This window comes from Danio rerio, chromosome 6, assembly GCF_049306965.1.
Source record: "Danio rerio strain Tuebingen ecotype United States chromosome 6, GRCz12tu, whole genome shotgun sequence".
NCBI classification, from domain to species: Eukaryota; Metazoa; Chordata; class Actinopteri; order Cypriniformes; family Danionidae; genus Danio; species Danio rerio.
Window position 1 is genome coordinate 52,072,226 of NC_133181.1, and position 23,464 is coordinate 52,095,689.

General features: G+C 36.2%; 1 protein-coding gene across 2 annotated transcripts; it reads left to right on the plus strand.

Annotated features, from left to right (window-relative positions):
* Nucleotides 1-913: 913 nt before the first annotated feature.
* LOC567521 (potassium voltage-gated channel subfamily A member 10) lies at nucleotides 914-21,936 on the plus strand. Of its 2 annotated transcripts, none has more exons than XM_068222054.2 (2): nucleotides 914-2,939; nucleotides 15,659-21,936. In XM_068222054.2, exon 2 carries the CDS (start codon nucleotides 15,837-15,839, stop codon nucleotides 17,520-17,522), a length of 1,686 nt encoding a protein of 561 aa, XP_068078155.1. In that variant the 5' UTR covers nucleotides 914-2,939; nucleotides 15,659-15,836; the 3' UTR covers nucleotides 17,523-21,936. The 2 variants fall into 2 exon arrangements, with proteins under 2 accessions (XP_068078155.1, XP_021332962.1); XM_021477287.3 differs by having other exon boundaries at nucleotides 2,803-3,194.
* Nucleotides 21,937-23,464: the final 1,528 nt, after the last annotated feature.

Consider the following 23,464-nt stretch of genomic DNA (forward strand, 5'->3'; position numbering starts at 1 on the left):
AAATTGTTTGAGTTGTGAAAAAAATGAAGTGCGTGTTCGTAAATTGTTTGCATTGTGAAAAAAATGGAGTGCGTGTTCGTAAATTGTTTGCATTGTGAAAAAAATGGAGTGCGTGTTCGTAAATTGTTAGCGGTGTGAAAAAAATGGAGTGCGTTTTCATAAACTGCTTTTTGAGAAAATGGAGCGCGTTTTCGTAAACTGTTTTTTGTTGTGAGAAAACGGAGTGGGTTTTCGTAAATTGTTAGCATTGTGAAAAAAGGGAGTGTGTTTTCGTAATTTGTTTGCATTGTGAAAAAATGAAGTGCTTTTTCGTAAACTGTTTTGTGTTGTGAGAAAACAGAGTGTGTTTTCATAAATTGTTAGCGTTGTAAAAAAAATTGAGTGCGTTTTTGTAAACTGCGTTTTGAGAAAATGGAGTGCGTTTTCGTAAACTTTGCGTTGTGTGAAAATGGAGTGCGTTTTCGGAAAATGTTTTGTGTTGTGAGAAAATGGAGTGCGTTTTCATAAATTGTTAGCGTTGTGAAAAAATGAAGTGCATTTTCGTAAACTGTTTTGAGAAAATGGAGTGCATTTTCGTAAATTGTTTGCGCTGTGAGAAAATCCGGCTTGTTTTATTAATCTATTTGCGATGTGAGAAAAGTAGCACATTTTTATATGTTTGCATTGTGAGGATTTGCAGGACATTTTTCAATTGTTGTTTTCATCAATTGCAACGCAATTTCGGCCTCCATAAAAATGAAAAGTCAAAGCCCACTGCATTACAGTGCATGTTATTTTTAAGGCCAGATGTGATATTCCCACTTGTTATCTTAACAAATACCATGTAATGTATAAACAAAGATACAAATTAGTCAATGTTTATCATAAACTTCATTGTTGACATTGATTGGTTTTGCTGTAAAACTGATATTTTGAAGTTGGAAGTTTAAAGTTAAGTTCTGCACACACACAAAAACTAAACATAAAATGTACTTAATATTTTTTTTGCAAGTTTTTTGCACTGATGTACATTAAATACATGCAATTAATTTTAATTCATTTAACTACGTTATTTAAATGTAACATTTGTCAAGTAAATTTCACATCGTTTTTGGCAATTTGTTCTAGAACATTTTTTCTCTCTTTTTCTTTGAAATTGTTTTTTACAAACAATGTATCTCAGGGTGGCACAGTGGCTCAGTGGTTAGCACTGTCACCTTACAGCAAGAAGGTCGCTGGTTCTAGTCTGGGCAAGTTGGCATTTTTTGCATGGAGTTTGCATGTTCTCCCCACGTGTTGGCATGGGGTTCCTCCGGGTGCACCGATTTCCCCGACAGTCCAAAGACATGCGGTATAGGTGAATTGGGTAAGCTAAATACTAGGTTGCAGTTGAAAGGGAATCCGGTGCATAAAACATATTCTGCAATAGTTGCCGGTTCATTCTGCTGTGGTAACCTCAAGAATAGAGACTAAGCCGAAGAAAAATTAATAAATGTATTAAAAATGAATTAATCCAAACTTCTAAAAGGGAAGGCTTTACCTTAAACATTTTAGCAAACAAGACCTTAGATTAGTTACTATAATCAATACTTTCACAACGTCATTTGGAAAAGTGGCAGAAGGTAGATTTTTGTTACAATGAATCATCTGTTTAACTGCAGAATACCTATTGGAACCTGCAGGGACCTATGATTCTCACAAAAATCATTCAAGTTTGGTGAAGAAAAAATCATGGTTTAGGGTTACAATCAAGGTGGGGCTTGCGAGAGATCTGCAGAGTTGATTGCAACATCAGCAGCCAGAGGTATCAAGACATTTGTGCTGCCCATTACATTACAAACCACAGGAGAGGGCAAATTCTTCAACAGAAAAGCACCCCTCATACTTCAGCCTCCACATCAAAGTTTTCTGAAACCAAAAAAGATGAAGGTGCTCCAGAATTGGCCAGCCCAGTCACCAGACATGAACATTATTGAGCATGTCTGGGATAAGATGAAGGAGGAGGCATTGAAGATGAATGGAAATAATCTTGATGAACTTTGGGAGTCCTGCAAGAATGCTCTTTGCCATTCCAGATGACTTTATTAAGTTATTTGAGTCATTGCAGAGATGTATGGATGCAGTTGTCCAAGCTTATGGGAGTCATACCCAATATTCCTCCTCTTTCCACTGCACCATGACTTTATATATTCTATACTGTACATTATTTCTGTAAGTGACAAGACTTTTGTCTAAGCAAAGTCAGATCTTACTGTCCTAAATAAATTATTAAAAATCAAGGCATGATCATATTTTATTTGGGTAAAATAGGCGTAATCTAGAGGCCTTTGTCTGTCATATAAGCCACTTCTGATACAAATGATCAACTAGAAGTCAAGTTATTATTTGCTGTTTCTAAAACTTGGATAGGTGACAAGACTTTTGTCAGGTGGTGTACAATGTAACTTTCATATTTTTATTCTTGCCTGAACTCTGAATTATTTAATGCTACATTTTAAAATGTTGGTTTATTATCTAGTATTTACCCAATCACAGAATAATTTACAGAAATGATTGCAATTTCATGCCTTAAAGTTGGTCTTCCAAGAACTCTCTGAATAGCATGACTTTACACAGCACTAATAATAGTAATAACAGCGCAGTATTCTCCTCCCAACATAGCTTTACAGTGTGTGTAACTGCTTATGTCTATGCGCTGTAATTTGCGAGCGAGAGTAAGTGTGAGAGTGTGTGTTTATGTGTGTGCGTGGAGATGTTGCTCTGTTTGCTTACTCTGCAGGAGCTCAGGTCCTGCCGTCCTGTACTCAGCGCTGTTGGTCCCGCAGAGCTTTCTCCAGCCTCAGCGCTGTGGGGTTCTCCTGACACCCCAACACCCCAAAAACAGACACACAGAAAGTGAGAGACACGCACAAAGAAAGGAGAACCTGCTCTAGGGTTTAAAGCCAAGCCAGATGCGAAAGGTAAGGTGTGTGTGTGTGTGAGTGTGTGTATGTGTGTGTGTGAGTGCGTGCGTGCATCTCCCTGATGGCAGCCATGGGTCTCAAGTTACTCAGGAGGCATAAGATTACTGAAAGAGAGAGAGCTTAAACAGAACACAAGGGTGTGCAGAAATCTGATTGTAATGCAGGCTGAGACGAGGAGCGAGGATAGAGAGGCGATCATCCCGGATCATACACACTCACTGAAGGACCGTCCGGGCACTCAGATCTCCCCTGGTGGGTTTTTTTTTTTTACTTTGAGCGATTGTGTGTTTGTTGGTCTTAAATGTGTTGGTTTGTCCACTGGAAGTAGCTTTTGAAAGGATCTGGTGGCTAGTAGGAGCTGGGTAAATATGATGGATGTGAATGGAGCTGCTGGAGAAGTTTAGAAATACTGCATATGTTGTTGCTGTTGTTTATTTTGTCTGTATAGCTTTGTTGTTTTATGTAGCATGTGCTGTCAGGTCTGGTTGTATATCATATTTTAATAACTGAGGAGTTAAGATAAGAATAAAAATAGTTAAACTTTTGGTTTGACTTTGAATTTAAGATATGGATAAGGATATGAATTGGATGTGTTGGACTCTAATATTTATATTGGTGAATTTAAATACATTCAACTTATTTATGTATATACACAATTTCAGTTGAAATCTTTTTTTTAAAGGATACAGCCTTTATTAAGTCATTTGTTTTAGTTAAGCACAGCAAGTCTAACATGCAAATGTTCATCTTAAAGGGACAGTTCGCTTAAAAATAATAATTCTGTCATCATTTACTCACTGTAAGGGACCTGTAAGGAAATAGAAAATAAATTTGAGCAAAACGCATTCTGCAAAATATCTTCTTTTGGGTTTTGCAATATTAAGGTTGTTTTAAAATTGTATTTATTTTTTCTTATTTAAATATATACTTTAATAGAATAAGTGATCAAACAAAGATTTACTGATTTTAAATCATGACAGAAGGGTAAAACCCAGTTGTTTTAAAGGGACAATATGCCAAAAATGACAATTCTGTCATCATTTACTCAGCAAACCAGTCTGAGTTTATTGTTCTGTTGAACACATAGGAAGATATTTTGAAGAATGTTGGAAACTGGTAACCATTGACTTTCATAGTATTTGTTATTCCTTCTATACCTAATTGTATTGATAAATGATGAATGTTTTGTAGTTTAAAAATGGATATATTCTGCAATATATTCAGATAAAGTCAGAATTATTCATTTCTAATAACAGATTTTTTATCTTTCTCTTGATAACACTACATAATATTTTACTAGATTTTTCAAGACACTAGCATTCAGCTTAAAGTGACATTTTAAGGCTTAACTAGATTAACTTGGTCAACTAGGCAAGTCATTGTATAACGATGGCTTGGTCTGTAGCCAATCAAAAATATTGCTTATATTTTTTCTTATTTAAATATATACTTTAATAGAATAAGTGATCAAACAAAGATTTACTGATTTTAAATCATGACAGAAGGGTAAAACCTAGTTGTTTTAAAGGGAAAGTTTGCCAAAAATGACAATTCTGTCATCATTTACTCAGCAAACCAGTCTGAGTTTATTGTTCTGTTCAACACATAAGAAGATATTTTGAAGAATGTTGAAAACTGGTAACCATTGACTTCCATTGCATTTGTTTTTCCTTCTATACCCAATTGTCTTGATAAATGATGAATATTCTGTAGTTTAAAAATAGGTACATTCTGCAATATATACAGGTGAAATCAGAATTATTCATTTCTATTAACTGATTTCTTTTATCTTTCTCTTGATGACAGTACATAATATTTCACTAGATTTTTCAAAACACTAGCATTTAGCTTAAAGTGACATTTAAAGGCTTAACTAGGTTACTTTGGTTAACTAGGCAAGTCATTGTATAACGATGGCTTGTTCTGTAGCCATTTTTTTCTTATTTAAATAAATGCTTTAAAAGAATAAGTGATCAAACTAAATTTGATTGATTTTAAATCATGACAAAAGAGTAAAACCCAGTTGTTTTAAAGTAACTGACTGCCCAAAAATGAAAATTCTGTCATCATTTACTCAGCAAACCAGTCTGAGTTTATTGTTCCGTTGAACACAAAAGAAGATATTTTGAAGAATGTTGGAAACTCGTGAACATTGACTTCTTTAGAATTTGTTTTTCCTACTATACTGTAGGTGTCAATAGTTACCCGTTTACAACATATACAGTATAATGACAGGACTTTCTTATTTGGGGTGAACTATGCCTTTAAGGATTGGGGCAAAGTATAAATGTTTTGGAATGAACTGTCCCTTTAAATTAAAAGTAAAAACAGCGGCAGCGTAATAATATTTCTGTGATTAGCCAGTCATCACAAACTGGATATACAAAACCATGTTTTTATACAAGTATGCTGCATATGTATAGTGCTCAGCATATATAAGTACACCCCTCACAAATCTTTCTTTTAAAACTCCTATTTTTAATAGGATGCTTTACAATCTTATATTTGTGCATATACAGTAAGTACTGAAGCCAAACCTGGAGCTAATCTAACAAAATAACTTACGATACTGGTCCAAAAACTATTTCGCCCAAATTTATGTTATAGAAAAATATTAAATACAAATTTTAAAAAAGGAAAAAATCGAGAGAAGCAAAAAAAAAAAACGGAAAAAAATGTGGAAATTTTGACGGTTGTCATATTTTTGTGGAATATTTTGTTTGAATTTAATTGCATCATCTTTCCATTTCTAAATATGTTTTTTGATCAAGAGTACTATTTTAATAAATATATCTGTTTAATAAATCTGTTTTGTTTAAATGAACCAAAATACATTGCCTATATTCACTAAAATGGATAAAAATATAAATTCAAAATAGGGTGTACTCAGTTATGCTGAGCACCGTATATATACACGTGTTACATGTGACCTGCCCCAGAGGTGCGCCATACAAAACAATGGGTTTGTACCTGTGATGCTGCAGGGAAACTTTCCCACACATTGGCGATCGATCTTCTAGACACACGCTGGCATACACACACACACACACACACACACACACACACACAGCTGAAGGATATAGATGTCATCTCTGTCCGTGGTGCATTTTCACATCTTCAGCATTTTCCCAAGCATTGCTGGATAAGGACGGACGCTTCAGTCACTTGTAACCTTTCTCCACCTTCCCTCACTTTATAACTGAACTGTAACCTCGAATATGGATCTCTGAAAAGAAGAAAAAAAGTGCTGATTACACAGTACACTGTAGAAAAAATACTGACTGCCTAAATGTTTACACTGAATCAAATTACCCTAACGGTTGTTTTACATTAGACTGACATACTGTATATGCATAACTTACAAAAAAAAAACAGTTAGGAACATGATTAACAGCATACTTGACATAAAGCATGTGTTGTCATCAGAGATGGGTAAGTTACTCTGCTTCTCCGAAGGTATATATTATATTATCATGAACTCATTTCTCAATATTTTTTTCTCTAGCATTTGCAGTTATTTTGATTAAAGATGAATGTTCTTTAGATTAAAAATAGGTATATTCTGCAACATCAAGTCAGAATTATTGACCCTTCTGTTAAATTATGATTCATTTATAAATTTTCCTTTATTCTGTTTAGCGAAAGAGTATTTTTTCTGCACATTTCTAAACCCAATAGTTTTAATAACTCATTTCAAAACCGGATTTATTTTATCTTTGCCATGATGACAGTAAATATTATTTGACTAGTCATATTTCAAGAAACTAGTATTAAGATACTAGGCTTAACCAGGTTAATTAGGTTAACTAGGCACGTTTGGTTAACTATGCAAGTTATTGTATAAGGATGGTTTGTTCTGTAGCAATAATATTGAAAACAAATATTGCTTAAGGGCGCTGATAATATTGATAATATGATTTTTAAACAGTAAAAACTGCTTTTATTCCAGCCGAAATAAAACAAACAAGACATTATTTCCTGAGGAAAAAAAATTATAGGAAAGATTGTTAAATATCACTTAGAAATATTTGAAAAAGAATACATATTGCACAGAAGGGCTAATAATTTAGCCCTCAACTATATATAACTAATATATAACAAGCTTCTCTGAATTAATTTATATACACCTGTAAATTTATGCACCATATTTAAGCAAGTACATAATCAGTAACTGTAAATAAAATACCTACAAATTAAAAGTGATTCCTTACTTTAATTTTTAGCTGAAAAATAAATTCATTACAGTAACTAGTTATTTTGTATTTAATTACACACTATTTTCACACAATTTTGATTGGTCATATATTTTAGTATAGTGTATAACTTTGCGTTTTTACTGTATACTGTATAGATAGACTGACAGATCTATGTCAACCTTCTTATTGTCACTGAAAAGGTATAATGAGGTTAGTTTCCTTTCCTTTCAAAAGGTCGTTGCTGTTACAGTTGAATAATGTAGGAAATAAATAAATATAAAGAAGTGCAATAAATAATAAATAAAGAAAAGGTTCAGAGTGCATGGGATACGGTTAACAAAGGCAGTGCAAAATATTACAACTGTGAAACTGTGTAAGTCTCTCTGAGAAGAGCAGACTAGGAAAATAAAGGCAATAGAGCACATTTAAGAGGCAAAATGGGTAAAAAAAATAAATAAATAAATAAATAAACATATATTTAAGTAATTGTTCATTTTAAAATTAAGTGTGTGTTGATTTATTCCAAATGTTTTTTTTTTCTTAGTTTCTTAGTTTTTCTTTAAAAAAAATATCATAAGAAACCCCGGAGTTTAAACATTGGACTGGGAAAAACAGATATAAAGCACTTCTTCTCAAATGAATGCATAATAGGTTTGGAACAATATTTATATTTTGGGTGTGCTCTCCCTTTAATATATGTGCACAGGTTAAATAAGAAATGTCCAATGTTTATATTTACAAAAGTGATTTTATATAACAAAAGGCATGTTTAATGCAAGTAAAGTGTCTACATCAGTGTTTCCAACAACCATTGCAAACAATTCATTAAAATATCATATTCAACATAATATTTGTATGTTAAAAGTATACCAAAATATTTATTCTGATCTGTATGTATAAAATATCTAAAATAATAAATAATAATACATTTTTATTGGATTTTAAATTGAAATGATATGTAAAACCTAGTGCTTTGAATAATAGCAGCAAATATAATGACAATTACTTAGTATTAGGCCTTTTAATATGTCATCAAATGATATTTAAAGAGATAGTTCACCCAAAAACGAATATTTACTCACCCTCTAGTGGTTCCAGAGTTTCATTATTCCGTTAAACATGAAGATATTTTAAAGAATGTTAGAAACCAGTAAGCATTGATTGCCATAGTACACTCTCAGAAATGTACACGAGCTGTCCCTGGGGTGGTACCTTTTCAAAAGGTACACATTTGTACTTAAATGATCCATACTGGTACCTCAAAAGTATATATTAGCACCTAGAAAATTTAAGAGGAGCACTTTTGTACTTTTTAGGTACTAATATGGTATTAATATGGACCTTTTAGGTACAAATTTGTACCTTTTGAAAAGGTACCACCCCAGTGACAGCTTGTGTACCTTTAAGTCAATGGTTACAAGTTTCCAACATTCTTCACAATATCTTCCTTTGTGTTGAACCTAGTGCGTTGAATAATAACAGCAAATGTAATAACAATTAATTAGTATTAAGATTTTTAATACATCATCAAATGACATTAAGAGGCATAGTTTACCCAAAAATGAACATTTACTCGCTATTTACTTACCCTCAAGTGGTTCCAGAGTTTCATTATTCCATTGAACATATAAGAAGATATTTTGAAGAATGTTAGAAACCGGTAACCGTTGACATCCAAAGTAGGAAAAACAAATACAATACTGAATGATGAAACTTTGATTAATCAATGGTTACCGGTTTCCAACATTCTTAAAAATATCTTCTTTTGTGTTGAACAGAAAAAAGAATCACAAACTTGTTTAGAAAAAATGAAGGGTGACTAAATGATGACAGAATTGTAATTTTTGGGTGAACTATCTTTTTTGTCTAAGTTTGTCTGACAGCATTTTTGCTACTCTTAGACCGAATTACATGTTATTGAATGTCTCAAGTAAATCATCTTTTGTAACAGTCATTCTTCTTTGTTCATTAAAAAACATTTTAAACAAAAAACATTCTGCTGTCCAAAAATAAAAGTTGTTTTGATGCTTCTTTGACCCATAATCAAACCAAACACTCTAAAAATGCAGAGTTATTTAAATCCAATTTGGCTAAAAATGGACTAACCAAAACATTAGCTTAAATTTTGGCCATATTATTTTGATTTTAAAAAAATTAACCCAGCAGTTGGTTCAGTATGCATTACACCCAGTATTGGGTTTAAATAACACAGCAGTTTTAGAGCGTATTCAAATACTGTACAATATCTCAGATATTACACTACTCTATGTAGTGCTCAACATATGAGTACACCCCTCACAAATCTCTCATTAAATTAAAATTAAAATTGTCTATAGGATACTTTACAATATTATATTTGTGCATATACATTAGATTAGTCAGTACTGAAGCCAAATCTGGAGCTAATCTAACAAAATAACGGTCTAAAATCAGCACACCTAAATTTATGTTAGGAAAATTAATTAAATAAAACATTTAAAAAAAACAAAAGAAACAAAAAAAAGTATAAAATTTATTGAAGTTTTGTAGTTTCTAACTTTTTTCCCAATATTTTGCATTTAAATCTATTATCTTTCTATTTATAAAGATGTTCGGTGACTAAAATATTCCTTTGCTAAATATATAAGTTTAATAAACCTGTTTTGTTTAAATGCACCAAAATATATTACCTTTATCCACTAAGAAATAAATACAAATACTTATGCAGAGCACTGTATCTGAATATATAACAATACAGCGCAATGATGTTGTAATTCAACCATAACCACTGCTCAAAAACTTTCCCTACAAAACTAAACGCCAGCACAACAGACATGCACTTGCTGCCACACGAAAAAGATGCATCTTGCTAATGGCGTAAAAATGTGGCCAGATGAAACTGAACGCCCGTGTAACCCACCCATGCAACAATGGAAAAGATAGGCCCTGCTGTATACTAATAGGGTCAATGGAATATAACGCGGAGCGAAGGTGAGAGGTGTGCGTTACCTTCCAGTGCAGCCACACACGCTGTCATGGAGCCAGAAGCTTTTCTCTTCGGCGGCTGTGGGCTCGATGGTGTCAAGTGGTACCAGGGGTAGCTCTTTAAATCCTCTGTTCAGGTTATGGTTACCCGTCTCCATTAAACTCGCTGGAAAATGGAACGCTGTAGATAAGAGGCCCCGACTCCACCTTTGACCTGCACCTTTGACTTATGAACAGCCCTGGAATCCTAAAAGCTCATTTAGTCAGATCTGAAATACAGTGCGTCGTATGGGGAAATTGAACACATGTGCATTTTACTATAACTCATATTATATGAGTCTAAATTTACAGTTCACCTAAAACTGTAAAGTTCTGTCATTGTTTACTATTTCTTTACTAGTTGTTGAGATTGGGACTGAGACATGTTTTCTTATTCAATACAAAATAATAGATTTTAAGCCGGTGTTACAGTTTAACCAGTAACCGTGTTAACTGGTGTCCCTTTCCAGATGTAAGCTATTCACATTTTCAGATTGGCAAATTTGTCACATGCCCATACCAAAAAAATAATCTTATTACTTGGTTTCAGTGTCATTTTAAACATTATTGATTGTAATATTTGTGTAGCAGAACAGTATATAACCAAAATAATCTAAAAAAATTATAATAATTTACATCTTCAACGGGATTCGAACTCATGTAGTCAAAAGGTTCAGTATCAATCAACCTATCTAACTGAGCTATTACTATACATGTAGTGGTCTGTTTAATATCTTTATCAGTCAAAATATGCTTTGCTGTGGTTGTGGACTCGTGTTGATCTGTTGTTTACGTGTTCTCGCGTTAACAAGTCAGAATTATGGCGTTTCATCAGTTGGTCAAACCATGGCCGGAGTGGGACTCCTTTTCAGCCCTGGAGTTTCAAGGCTTAGACCAGCCCACCTCAGTTCACAACTGACTATATTAAAATAAGGTAATTTCCAAATCAGTTTCTAATAACACTATCACGTCTTTTTTTGAGAAAACAGCTGCTTTAGAACTTCAAATGTTCAACAACCCAAACAATATTATATGTCTCAACAATAAAAATGAAAATAATAACATACTCAGACGAGGATCAAACCCGGGTCGGCGGTGTTGTAATTTTACATGCTAACCACTGGACCACAACAGTTAAATAGTGAAAGGTGAATAAGAAGACTGTGGTCAAGTAAATAAATAAATTAATTTAAAAAGTGTGACTGCTGAGAGCAACAGATTCTGGAGCTAGGGACACCGGCCCTCACTGCCAAAAAATGGACCGGCCCACCGGGAATTCTCCCTGTCCTCCCAATTAGCCAATCCGGGCCTGGGTCAAACCATGTTTTATAGTTGAAGACCCGTGTTGACCTGTGTCTACAAAGTCATGCGAGCTATTTTTTCTCAGAATAGCTCTAAATGACGACGATGTACCACTAAAATAGCTTACATTATAAATCGCAGTCTTTAATTTACGTAATAAATCGCAGTCTCTAATTTTAAAAGGATAGCTCACCGAAACAAATTAAGAAAGAAAAAAAAGTTATTTACTCACCATCACTAAATTAATACATACATAAATATGTAGTCTGTTGCGCACTATGAGCAGCACTTGATTGCAGAGTTTTCAGTGTTTTGCAGCAGCTTGGTTTTGCTGTAAATGATCCATACAATATCTGTCTCTACAAGTCCTGCGAGTTTGAAAAGTGATGCAACATGCATCAAACATCTACCTAGGTTGGTAAAGAAAATAATGAATAAATTAGACAAACATTACAAAAAAGCTTCCCTGTGGCTAAAACTGATGCTCTATGGTGTAATATTTTAAATTAAAGAGACAAAACACAATCATATATATTAGATTTTGACATTTTTATTGTTGAAATTAAATATTAATATTATTTAGGTAATTTAATAATAGGGTGATGTGATGGCGCAGTGGGTAACGCTGTCGCCTTACAACAAGAAGGTCGCTAGTTCGAGCCTCGGCTGGGTCAGTTGGCATTTCTGTGTGAAGTTTGCATGTTTGCATGGGTTTCCTCCAGGTGCTCTGGTTTTCTCCCTCAAGTCCAAAGATGTGCTATAGGTGAATTGAGTAAGCTAAACTGTCTCTAGTGTAAGAGTGTGAAAAAGAACTTATGGTGATGGGTTGCAGCTGAAAGGACATCTGCTGCAAACGAAGGAAAATATTAAATTTATTCATTCATTTTCTTTTCGGCTCAGTCCCTTTATTAATCAGAGTTCACCTAAGCAGAATGAACCGCCAACTTATCCAGCATGTTTTAGGCAGCGGATGCCCTTCCAGCCCCAACCCATGACTGGGAAACCCATACACTCTCATTCACACACATGCACTATGGACTATTTCCCTTAATGCAAACATGCAACGCCAACTGACCCAGCCGTGACTCGAACCAGCAGACTTCTTGCTGTGACCCAACAGTGCTAAAGCCCCCATGTCACACCTAATTAAATATTATTATAATTTAAATATAACATACATATAAAATGGGCGACGCAGTGGCGCAGTAGGTAGTGCTGTCGCCTCACAGCAAAAAGGTAGCAGGTTCGAGCCTCGGCTGGGTCAGATGGCGTTTCTGTGTGGAGTTTGCATGTTCTCCCAGTGTTCGTGTGGATTTCCTCCGGGTGCTCTGGTTTCCCCCACAGTTCAAAGACATGTGGTACAGGTGAATTGGGTAAGCTAAATTGTTTGTAGTGTAAGACTGTGAATGAGTGTGTGTGGTTGTTTCCCAGAGATGGGTTCACAGCTGGAAGGGCATCCGCTGCATCAAAACATGCCGGATAAGTTGGCGGTTCGTTCTGCTGTGGTGACCCGATTAATAAAGGGACTAAGCCGAAAAGAAAATAAATAAATGAATATATATATAAAGTAGAAATACAAATTAAAATATAAAAATATTACGATTTATTTATTTATTTATTTTTAAATTCCCTAAGTTGTGAATGATTATTAACAAATTACAATCCACACTCAGTTTCATGGTGGGCAAAATATATTTATGGCCAGTAAATTTTCTCAGGTAACTCACAATGGCAAAATGTTAAAGTCCTGCATGTTAATTACAAATACTCAGAATTATATATTTGGCTGCAAAAGTTAGTAAATTGTGTTGTCATTAAAAAAAAAAGTGTAAATAACGCATTATACCACACTACTAAAATATTTTTGCAGAGTAATAAAATTAAGATTATTGGAGTATATTTTTCAAACCAAAGTGCTATGTACATCAATTTAATTACATATATTATGAATTTTTAACATTTTGTGTGCAAAGTGTTGAAGTTTTGAAAACTGTACAATGGCTAAACAGTTATATGCGTTAATATGTGAAAGTAAAACAGACAAGGAAGTGATGTAACACTTACCTGAAACTTCACCTGCAGGAAATGCATGGTTACAACATCAGATAACCTGAAGTTCATTACCCTAGAACAGCAGTCCCAGCATAAATGGGATCAATGTAATAAAATGTTGACTGAGCCAATTTTACAGCTCAAATAACATATTTAATATCAGCTTCATTAATTTGAACCAAATTAAAAAGATCTCTTCGTGCCTGTTATTCTTTGTTAGCTGAAATTGGCTAAGTGTTTTGGGTTAATTAACTTTTATTAATTCCATATGCAACGCGGCAGTGTAAGTACAGCTCTTCTGCTGTTTAAACACTTGTATTACAACACAGAAGATGTGAATTAAGGTGTGTCTGTTGACACGGGAGGCCATAAGGGAGAAATGATGATAAAGTGCAATTCTCAGCTCACGAGCAGACTTGGCAGAAGACAGAGGACAGGAAAACGTGTTCGGTTTGACTGCATTATTTATGTTTGTTTAGACACATTCAAGGAGTTTTCAAGGAGAGACTAAATGCAATCTGCTGGCTGTAATATATATTCATACAGGATTAATTCCTTCAAAGTACTTATAAATAGCAGAGCTGACTGATTTCTTATTTTGTTAATCATTGTGGGAAAAAAATCATTAATTTGGCTTATTTAATTAGCTAGACGTGAATGACTTAGTACTAAACTGGAAATAAAGAAGACTTCAGCTTTTATTGTCATTTTGAATGCCTCATGTCATACTGTGCATGTGTGAAACAGCAATAAATTTAGAGTCTTAACCGGGGTCTTGTGACCTCCAGTTGGCCTGAAGGGAGTGTTAGGGCTGTGTGGAAATATTTAGAGAATAATCATTAAAAAAAATAAAAAAAAATTTTTAAATAATTGAAATAAGTCAATAAAGAAAATATTATTTTTAAAATAATCAAACACTGTATTGGGTTAAGGGTGTTTATGGGTGTATTAAGTGTAAGGGTGTTTTTGGGTGTATGGGTGTAAGTGTATGGGTGTTTCCCAGTGATGGGTTGCAGCTGGAAGGGCATCCACTGCGTAAAACACTTGCTAGATAAGTTAGCGATTCATTTCGCTGTGGCGACCCCTGATTAAAAGAGACTAAGCGGAAAAGAAAATAAATGAATGAATGTATTGGGATAAATATAAACAAATGAAAAATCTAAATTAATCTAATAAAATAATTAGATTTCTTACAAAATAATAATTGAAATTAGAAATGTCAATAAGGAATATAAATAGGTTTCAAAATAATAGAAATTGTATTTCAAATAAATAAGTATAATAAAACATCTAAACATGTTTATATAAAGTGCATTTTTGTTTCGGCCTACTGACATTTTATCCAATTAATTGCTCAAAAGTGATCACATACTTTTATTTTAAGACGTATTATTTTCATTCATTTTCCTTTCGGCTTAGTGCCTTTATTAATCAGGGGTTGCTACAGTGAAATGAACCGCCAACTTATCCAGCATATGTTATTACGCAGCAGATGCCCTTCCAGCTGCAACCCAGCACTGGGAAACACGCATACACTCTCATTCACACACATACAACACGGCCAATTTAGTTTATTCAATTTGCCTATAGCGTATGTCTTTGGACTGTGGGGGAAACCGGAGCACCCAAAGGAAACCCACGCCAACATGGTGAGAACATGCAAACTCCACATAGAAATGACAGCTGACCCAGCCGGAGCTAGAACCAGCAACCTTAATGCTGTGAGGCAACAGTGCTACCCACTGTGCCACCATGTCGCCTGACTAATTATTTTACATTAAAACACAAATACTTAAAGCAAATCCTGAGCTGAGCTGTGAATAGGGTCTTTAAACAAGAAACCAAATAGATACCGTATACATTTTATGATGAATCCTCACACTAGGATAATTATATCCCAAGTGGTCTTTGCTGTGGCATCTAAAAGAATAAAGACCCTATTTTAACCCAAAGCTATAATGTTCTGCAGTTGTAGGCGTCGTGTTAGCCAATGTTTTATTCTAATCTTGAAGCAGATGAGCTTAAAAATAAAATATTTTCTTTGTCTTGTTGTGGAGTTTTTATTACTTTAGATTGCTTTAATTGTTTCCTGCCTGGCTAAGGTGCAACCTTACCCTCCACGCAGTAACACAACTGTTTTGTTCCCTTTGTCTTTATCTGCAGATCAGGTGACAGTATCTTGGGATCCGGCTCTCTGCTGCAGAACCAGCCCGAATCTTCCCTGATCTCCTCACACCAGCGGTGCGCAGGTGGCTGGCTGGACCTGTGCTTTTGGCTGCCTGTCTGTCATTTCATCCTGGGTTAGGAGCCCGAGCTCAGCCCCAGGGAGGGGAGGGAGGCCATGGAGGTTCCTCTGGTCAACTTTGAGAACCTGGACGACATCGGGATCAATCTGGGAGACCCGAGTGACTCGGGATATCCGACCTCACCCACCTCAGATGCCCCGGAAGGAAACCAGGGCACCTGTGGCATGAACTCACCCACACACTCACCCCAGAGAGGAAGACAGCCGAGACACTCACTGACATCCCCACCAACACTCAGCAAGAAGGGAACCTCCAGCTGCAACAGCCTGATCTCCAACTGGAAGGTCCTGATGAGCAGCGAAGGCAGTCCCAACGAGGCTCTGCTGGGAAAAGTATCCAAGGATTGTTGCGAGGACTATTTCACCGAAAAGGAGAAATTCCAGGAGGGTGAACAAAAAGTGGTCATCAACGTCTCAGGGATGATGTACGAGACAACGCTCAAAACTTTGAATCAGTTCCCAGATACTCTACTGGGAGACCCCATGAAACGGATTGACTACTTTGACCCCATGAGGAACGAGTATTTTTTTGATCGCAACCGCCCCAGCTTTGATGGTATCTTATACTTCTATCAGTCTGGAGGAAAGATTCGGAGGCCAGCGAACGTGCCATTGGATGTGTTTGCGGATGAGATGGTGTTTTATCAACTGGGGCATGAGGTGATGGAGCAATTCAGGGAAGACGAAGGTTTCATTAAAGACCCTGAGCCTCAGCTCCCGACCAGTGAGCTCCACCGGCAATTTTGGCTGCTCTTTGAGTACCCCGAGAGCTCCAGCGCTGCCAGGTCCGTGGCCTTAGTGTCCGTTTTTGTCATCACTATATCTATTTGCATCTTCTGCCTGGAGACGCTCCCAGAATTCCGTGACGAACGCGAATTTGTTCCTGCATTCGTCAATTTAACCCGGGATGCCAATGGCACGCTGCTGTCCCGTCCTCGTCCCCATAAGATCTCTGCCTTTACTGACCCCTTCTTTGTGGTGGAGACTGTCTGTATTATATGGTTTTGTTTTGAGCTCGGAGTACGTTTCGTGGTGTGCCCGAGCAAAAGTGAGTTTTTCAGCAATATCATGAATGTTATAGACATTGTGTCCATTATGCCCTACTTCATAACCGTCATTACGGAACTGATGGCCACTCAAGAGGAAGAGGAAGAGGACCCCACCGCCAACCAGAACATGTCTCTGGCCACGCTACGTGTCATCCGATTAGTGCGTGTCTTCAGGATCTTCAAGCTGTCTCGCCATTCCAAGGGCCTCCAGATTCTGGGCCAAACCCTGAAGGCCAGCATGAGGGAGCTGGGTTTGCTTATTTTCTTCCTCTTCATTGGCGTCATCCTCTTCTCCAGTGCCATTTACTTTGCTGAGGTTGACGAACCTGATACTCAGTTTGTGAGCATCCCGGAAGGATTCTGGTGGGCTGTGGTCACGATGACAACAGTCGGCTATGGTGACATGTGCCCCATCACGTTGGGGGGTAAGATGGTTGGGATCCTCTGTGCCATCGCTGGCGTGCTGACCATTGCGCTTCCTGTTCCCGTGATCGTCTCTAACTTCAACTACTTCTACCATCGGGAAACGGAGCAAGGCGAAAAAAACATGATTGATGCCGCTGCTGAGGCTGCCGCAAATCAGAAAAACAGCTCAGAGGAAAAGTATGAAAGCAATTACTCGCTGGACAAGAGCAATGGGAACTGGCAGACGGGAAAAAATGGCATTCCATGAGGATTAAGGTATATTTCGCATGACTAGCAATAATGACTGTACAACAATGCACTTAGAAACTCTCCGTTTTATGGTTTGACAACTGCTTAATTTAGAGTTCTACATATATACCCAATGCTATGCATATACCAACAGTACCTTTGCAGAATGTGCTGTTTCAATGGGAGACCTCAAACAGGATGCTGTTTTAGCCAAAGGCTGCTAAAAAAACATCTTATAGATGGATGACTATAAACCTTGGAGGCACTATCTACTCAAAGGAAGCAAAAAATATTGCAAGGAACATCCCTTTAAGGCTTTACGGTAACACAAACTGAACTGCACTGAACTGACAAAAAAGGAATATGAATCACAGAACACTTAAGGAAAAAAGACTCATGTCATCATTTGCGAGGCAAACGGCGTTTGACTGAGGTCAAAACAAGCATTTAATTAATAGCGATTAAGTGCCTGTGTTGCCGAGTCCCTCAAATTAATGCCGAGGAATCATGAATCTGCACTCTGAGCATCCACCCAGCACCACCTTTTGCTGATGTTGTCGTTCCTTTATAGAGTTTTGCACTGACATCACCTTTTGTCCCTGCTGCTTGTGAGAAAAAAAGCTTATGCCAAACTGTTATCCATCTTTCAATGTCACCGAACGTCTCCTCTAACAGGCCTGGTAGTTGTCATACATAATCAGGTCTGTTTGGAATTTAAATACAGTATCCTACGCATGCAAGTATGTTATATTTGGATGACCCACCGTGCTGTGGCAGCATCAGCCTGCTGCTCGTCCCACATTTTTTTCTGGTGTTTCTATTCTGGTCAACACACACACAGAACGAGACACTAGAGCTCTATCTTTAGGGTGAGTTTTTCTTCTTCCTTTTTTTTAAAGTCTTTGTATGCTGAGTGAGTTTTTGTACACGCCTTTGCTTGGCAAATTTTAGTCCAGTATAACAGTTTCACTATCTTGTCTCGTTTGACCGAATGTATACGACAACATTGATGACAGCCAGTAAGATACAGAGCACTTACTCTTTAACTGAAGGCTTTATTGGCCTACTATCAGCCTTAGTCATTATGCACATGGATATGTACGGCTGGAAAACGCACAAGACTTTTAGCATGGATTTATATGGGTTAGCCACTCAAAACAATACCTGTCGGTCAAAGGAGCACACATAAAAGAAGCTTTAATTGGTAACAAGTGTTTTTCTGGAATAGATTTTCATGTATCACACTGATTTAAGCTGACTTGAATGCCATTAAGGCAGAGTGCATGATCGCACAATGCATGTACTGTACAGTAATTAATGATCTGCCGCTGCAAAAAAGATGGAAAAGACTGCAGCACATATATCATCTAATCCAGCCTAAAGACTGTAACAAAAGACATGCAACATCAGGGCTTTTCTCGCGGACTTATGCAACGTAACACATTCATATTATAAAGAGAACAGGAAGAATTGTTATTTTACAAGCTTATTAGTAACATTCATAACTACATGAAAACAATTACACAACGTTTTATCATGGTATCCTTAAAATGAGCACTATCTTTGTCCATAATGGATTTCCATCAATGAGATACTATTGTCTTTCATAGGAGTACAATTTCTGACTTTGGAGTAAGTGTAAGATCTATAACACTAAACAATTTTTCACTATGCCTGAGCTCAACTACTTTGAGGGATAGTAACAAATTGTTGCTAATTTGCTTACCTTTAACGCATGCACAATGTTCAATTCCAGTAGATTTTTAACTAACACTGTGGCGCTTGGTTGTTCATTAAGTGCCAGACAACATATATATAGGCAAAACAAAATAACTAATGATCCATTACCACATAAACAATACTATAGTTTGTAGTAAATACCACAGCTGTTTTAGAACCATAAAATGGTAAAGTAATTGAATGAATCTATTGTGCTGCTTCTATAGTTACTATGATAACACAACAACTATAGTAATATCAAAGACTCTAGAACAGTGGTTCTCAAACAGTTTTCATCAAAACCACCTCAGAAAACAAGTTGTCTTTGCACTTACCACCATAATGAGCAGTAATAAAGCAGCTAAAGCACTGTACATTTCAAAAACAAGGCATATTAGTTCCTATTATGAAGAACATTTAAATTAAAATGTGCGTTTAAAAAGTAAAAAACGGTTGGTTACTCTTCCTAAAAAAGTAAAAAAAGAAAAAAACTCCTGGTTTATCAGCACCTGGAAATGTTGCCTGGACCTCATAAATATAGGCATTATGTCATCATATTCATATAAAAGATTTTTGATAATTTATTTAAATATATGTAGCATATACATATGACATATTTGATTCATCCGCGTACCACTAGAAGCCTGTGTACCACTAGTGCAGGGGTGGCCAACCCTGTTCCTGGAGAGCCACCTTACTGCAGATTTCAGTTGCTACCCATATCAAACACACCTGAACCAATTAATTAGGACCTGAAGACCACGTGATAATTACAGGCAGGTGTGTTTGATATAGGTTGCAACGGAAATCTGCAGGAAGGTGGCTCTCCAGGAACAGGGTTGGCCACCCCTGCACTAGTGCTACATGTACCACAGTTTGAGAACCACTGCTCGAGAATATACAACATAAGTCACTTGAATATTTTTCAATGGGAAAAAGTGTAACGTCAATATGGCGAATTAAGCCCCGCCTTCTAGTAAAGTAGCCAATCATTGACCGCTACAGACTGACGTTTCTCCAGGGAGGGGCTCAGAACAGACGTCAGTTTCTGCAGATTTTATGTGATAACGTTTAGAAATTAAACTAAACAGACAGTTGTTGTTTAAAGCTTGGGAGGCATTTGGAGAATTTGACGTTTCCCTGTTCAAACAGAATGGCCGAGCATACTGCCCAAGAGGCATTTCAAAGATGGCCGCTGAGTAAAATGCCTTAAAGGGACTTTGGTAATGTAAACCAGTGGTCTTTCATTTCGAAAAACATTTTATTTAAAAAAATGACCATATTTTCTTGCTTACACCTCAGTTACATCTCATATTTAACCCACAAGCAGCGGAATGAGTAAGAAACAGACGTCTTTAGAAAGTTTCTTTACTAAGAGAAAGACCCGCGAACTGCCAAGTAGTAGATGTGCTACTTATTTATCAACAAATTAGGTAAGTCCAGCATATTTGTGCAAGAAGCTCAAATGCTGGAGATTGCAAACGACGGCGGAATTTTAGAGTCCGTTCGTATATCATGTCTTTTCTAGAGTTCGCGCAAGTTGGTTATTTCCAATGGAGATACGTGGCTTGTGTGTGCAAGTGGCGTAACAAGTGACAAGTCTTGTTAAGAGTCACATGACAAGAACTGACCGATTAGCTTTATACTTTGTTTGGAATATACACATTAGACTGATTATCCCAGACAAACACAGAGCACCCAAACACTGCAGTGCTTTGTCATTTTCTCCATAAATAAAACATGTAGGCGACGCAGTGGTGCAGTAGGTAGTGCTGTCGCCTCACAGCAAGAAGGTCGCTGGTTCGAGCCTCGGCTGGGTCAGCTGGCATTTCTGTTTGGAGTTTGCATGTTCTCCCCATGTGCTCCGGTTGCCCCCACATGCGGTACAGGTGAATTGGGTGAGCTAAATTGTCCGTAGTGTAAGAGTGTAAATGAGTGTGTGTGGATGTTTCCCAAAGATGGGTTGCAGCTGGAAGGGCATTCGCTGCGTAAAAACATATACTGAATAAGTTGGCGGTTCATTCCGCTGTGGCAACCCCAGATTAATAAAGGGACTAAGCCAAAAAGAAAATGAATGAGTGAATAAAACATGCATTAAAGTGACAGCAATATTTTGTCAGCTTGTCATCCTCTAAGAAAACTGTTGATGGTAGTCTATCAACCTATAAACAAACCCCCTGGTTCGCAGTAAAATTGTCAAGCGTTGACCGGTCCGTGGTGATAAAAAGATTGGGGACCACTGATGTGAACTAATGACTCAATAGTGTAGTTTTCTACAACTAATGCAATTTTTTTAATATAATACACCACAGTTTACTGTAGTAAAAGCTAAAGTATAATGCAGTATGCGTTACATTTCATCAGTTCACTATAGTGATACTACAGTATGCCATAGCATTCTTTATCAGAGGTGTAAATAATGTACTATAGCTTGGTTCAGAAATACTATAGTATTTACTTTAAATTTCTGTATTTTTTATGTGGGTTGAGGTTTTTGATCACTACTTATAAATGTATTACCATGACCAAGGACCACAGTCTCAGCTAAAAATCTTTTTAAAAAAATAAAGGGTGAGAAAATCAACAAAGTTTGACCTTATGAGTGAACCATCACTTTAACATTACTTTATAGCAGGAATTCATTTTATGGGAGAATAATTCCTGCTTCATTCGCACTAAACATATTGCACATTTGCATGTTTTGTAAAAAGCAAAGTTTTAAATAAAAAATTAAAAAAACACACAGAGAGAACAAATATTTGTTTCCAAAGCAAATTTTGATTGTAGCATTTCAGCACTGACTAAAGCAAAGCAATACAGCACTTTCAGGGAAGCTGAAGCGAGTTTTCCAATAAGCTTGAAAAAGAACCTTATGCCAGCAGGTAACATTGCATTTTCCACATATTTAATGTATAACTGCAATATAAAGCCTAAAATGCTTTTTATCATGTACATTTAATAAAAAAAGATGCATGAAAACATTCTGAATTTGATAAAATGACCATGCTTTGACTAGAGGTAGAAATATAATATTTAAAAAATGAAACCCTCCATTGCGTCAATGGAAAAATCTTGCGAGTATTCCCTCATGCATGCATTTTTATGTCAGTATGGCATAATACTGGAAGCAATATTGAAGGTGATTGTTCAGTGAATCCTGAGAGCTCTATTTTGATTTTATACAATTATTCCACCGACAAAGGTGATAATGCCAGTGTTATGTGGTCATTATGGCATTTAGCATCTCATGAATGTATGCTATGGCTGTATGATATATTTTGATTGTTTAAGCACTATATTTTATTCATGATATTCTGAGTGCCTTTTATTAAATATATATGAAACTTATGGCTCTGTCTTTCTGTGATTTGACAAGGACTCATACATTCTCACTGTGTCCCAATGTGCACAATATATCATTCCAGCATTTAAATCGCAGGATGTGTGATGATGTCAACATACAAAACAGTTGACAGGCACCACAGCTTTGTGGATTGTTTGTGAATTTAACAATATTAGAGTAAAATTTTATCATTTACTTGTTTATAATAGCTTTCAAAATGAGATTAAAGCATTTGGCAGCAAGAATATGTAATGTTTGTAGATATCACATGAGATTATTTTAAACTGTGAAGATGACAGTGTTCATTTACATTAGATTTTTTTCTATACGTATAAACTGTCATATTTGCATGAACATTTTTTTGCCTGTTTATTTTATTTAAAGATTTGTTCTGTTTATTAATAAGTTGTTTATTATATTTTATATTATATTTTATGCAGATGCACACCCCTGTAAAATCACCCTGTTATTCTAAAATAAAAAAATAAAATAACTTTCTAAATAGAGATAATCAAGTAATCTGGTTATTTTATTTTTTCATATCACGTGCACATTTGAAAGTAAAATTATTATTTCTCCTGTGAAATTTTAATAATTTAGCAAAATATTTAGAATTTCACTCATGTGCTGTTTTTCACTAGTTGTTTTGCAAGTTATTATTTAAATTAAAGTACAATGTAAAGTCTTAAACGTGGCGGCACGTGGCTCAGTTTCGCCTCACAGCAAGAAGGTCGCTGGTTCGCACCTCGGCTTGGCATTTCTTTGTAAGAGTTTGCATGTTCTCCTCGTGTCCGTGTGGGTTTCCTCTGGGTGCTCCGGTATCCCCCACAGTCAAAAGACATGCGGTATAGGTGAACTGAATAAACTAAATTTGCCATTGTGCATGAGTGTGTATGGAT

Bases quoted from the DNA above. Each gene is read 5' to 3' on its own strand.
- LOC567521 (XM_068222054.2), top strand. From the start codon at position 15,837: ATGGAGGTTCCTCTGGTCAACTTTGAGAACCTGGACGACATCGGGATC.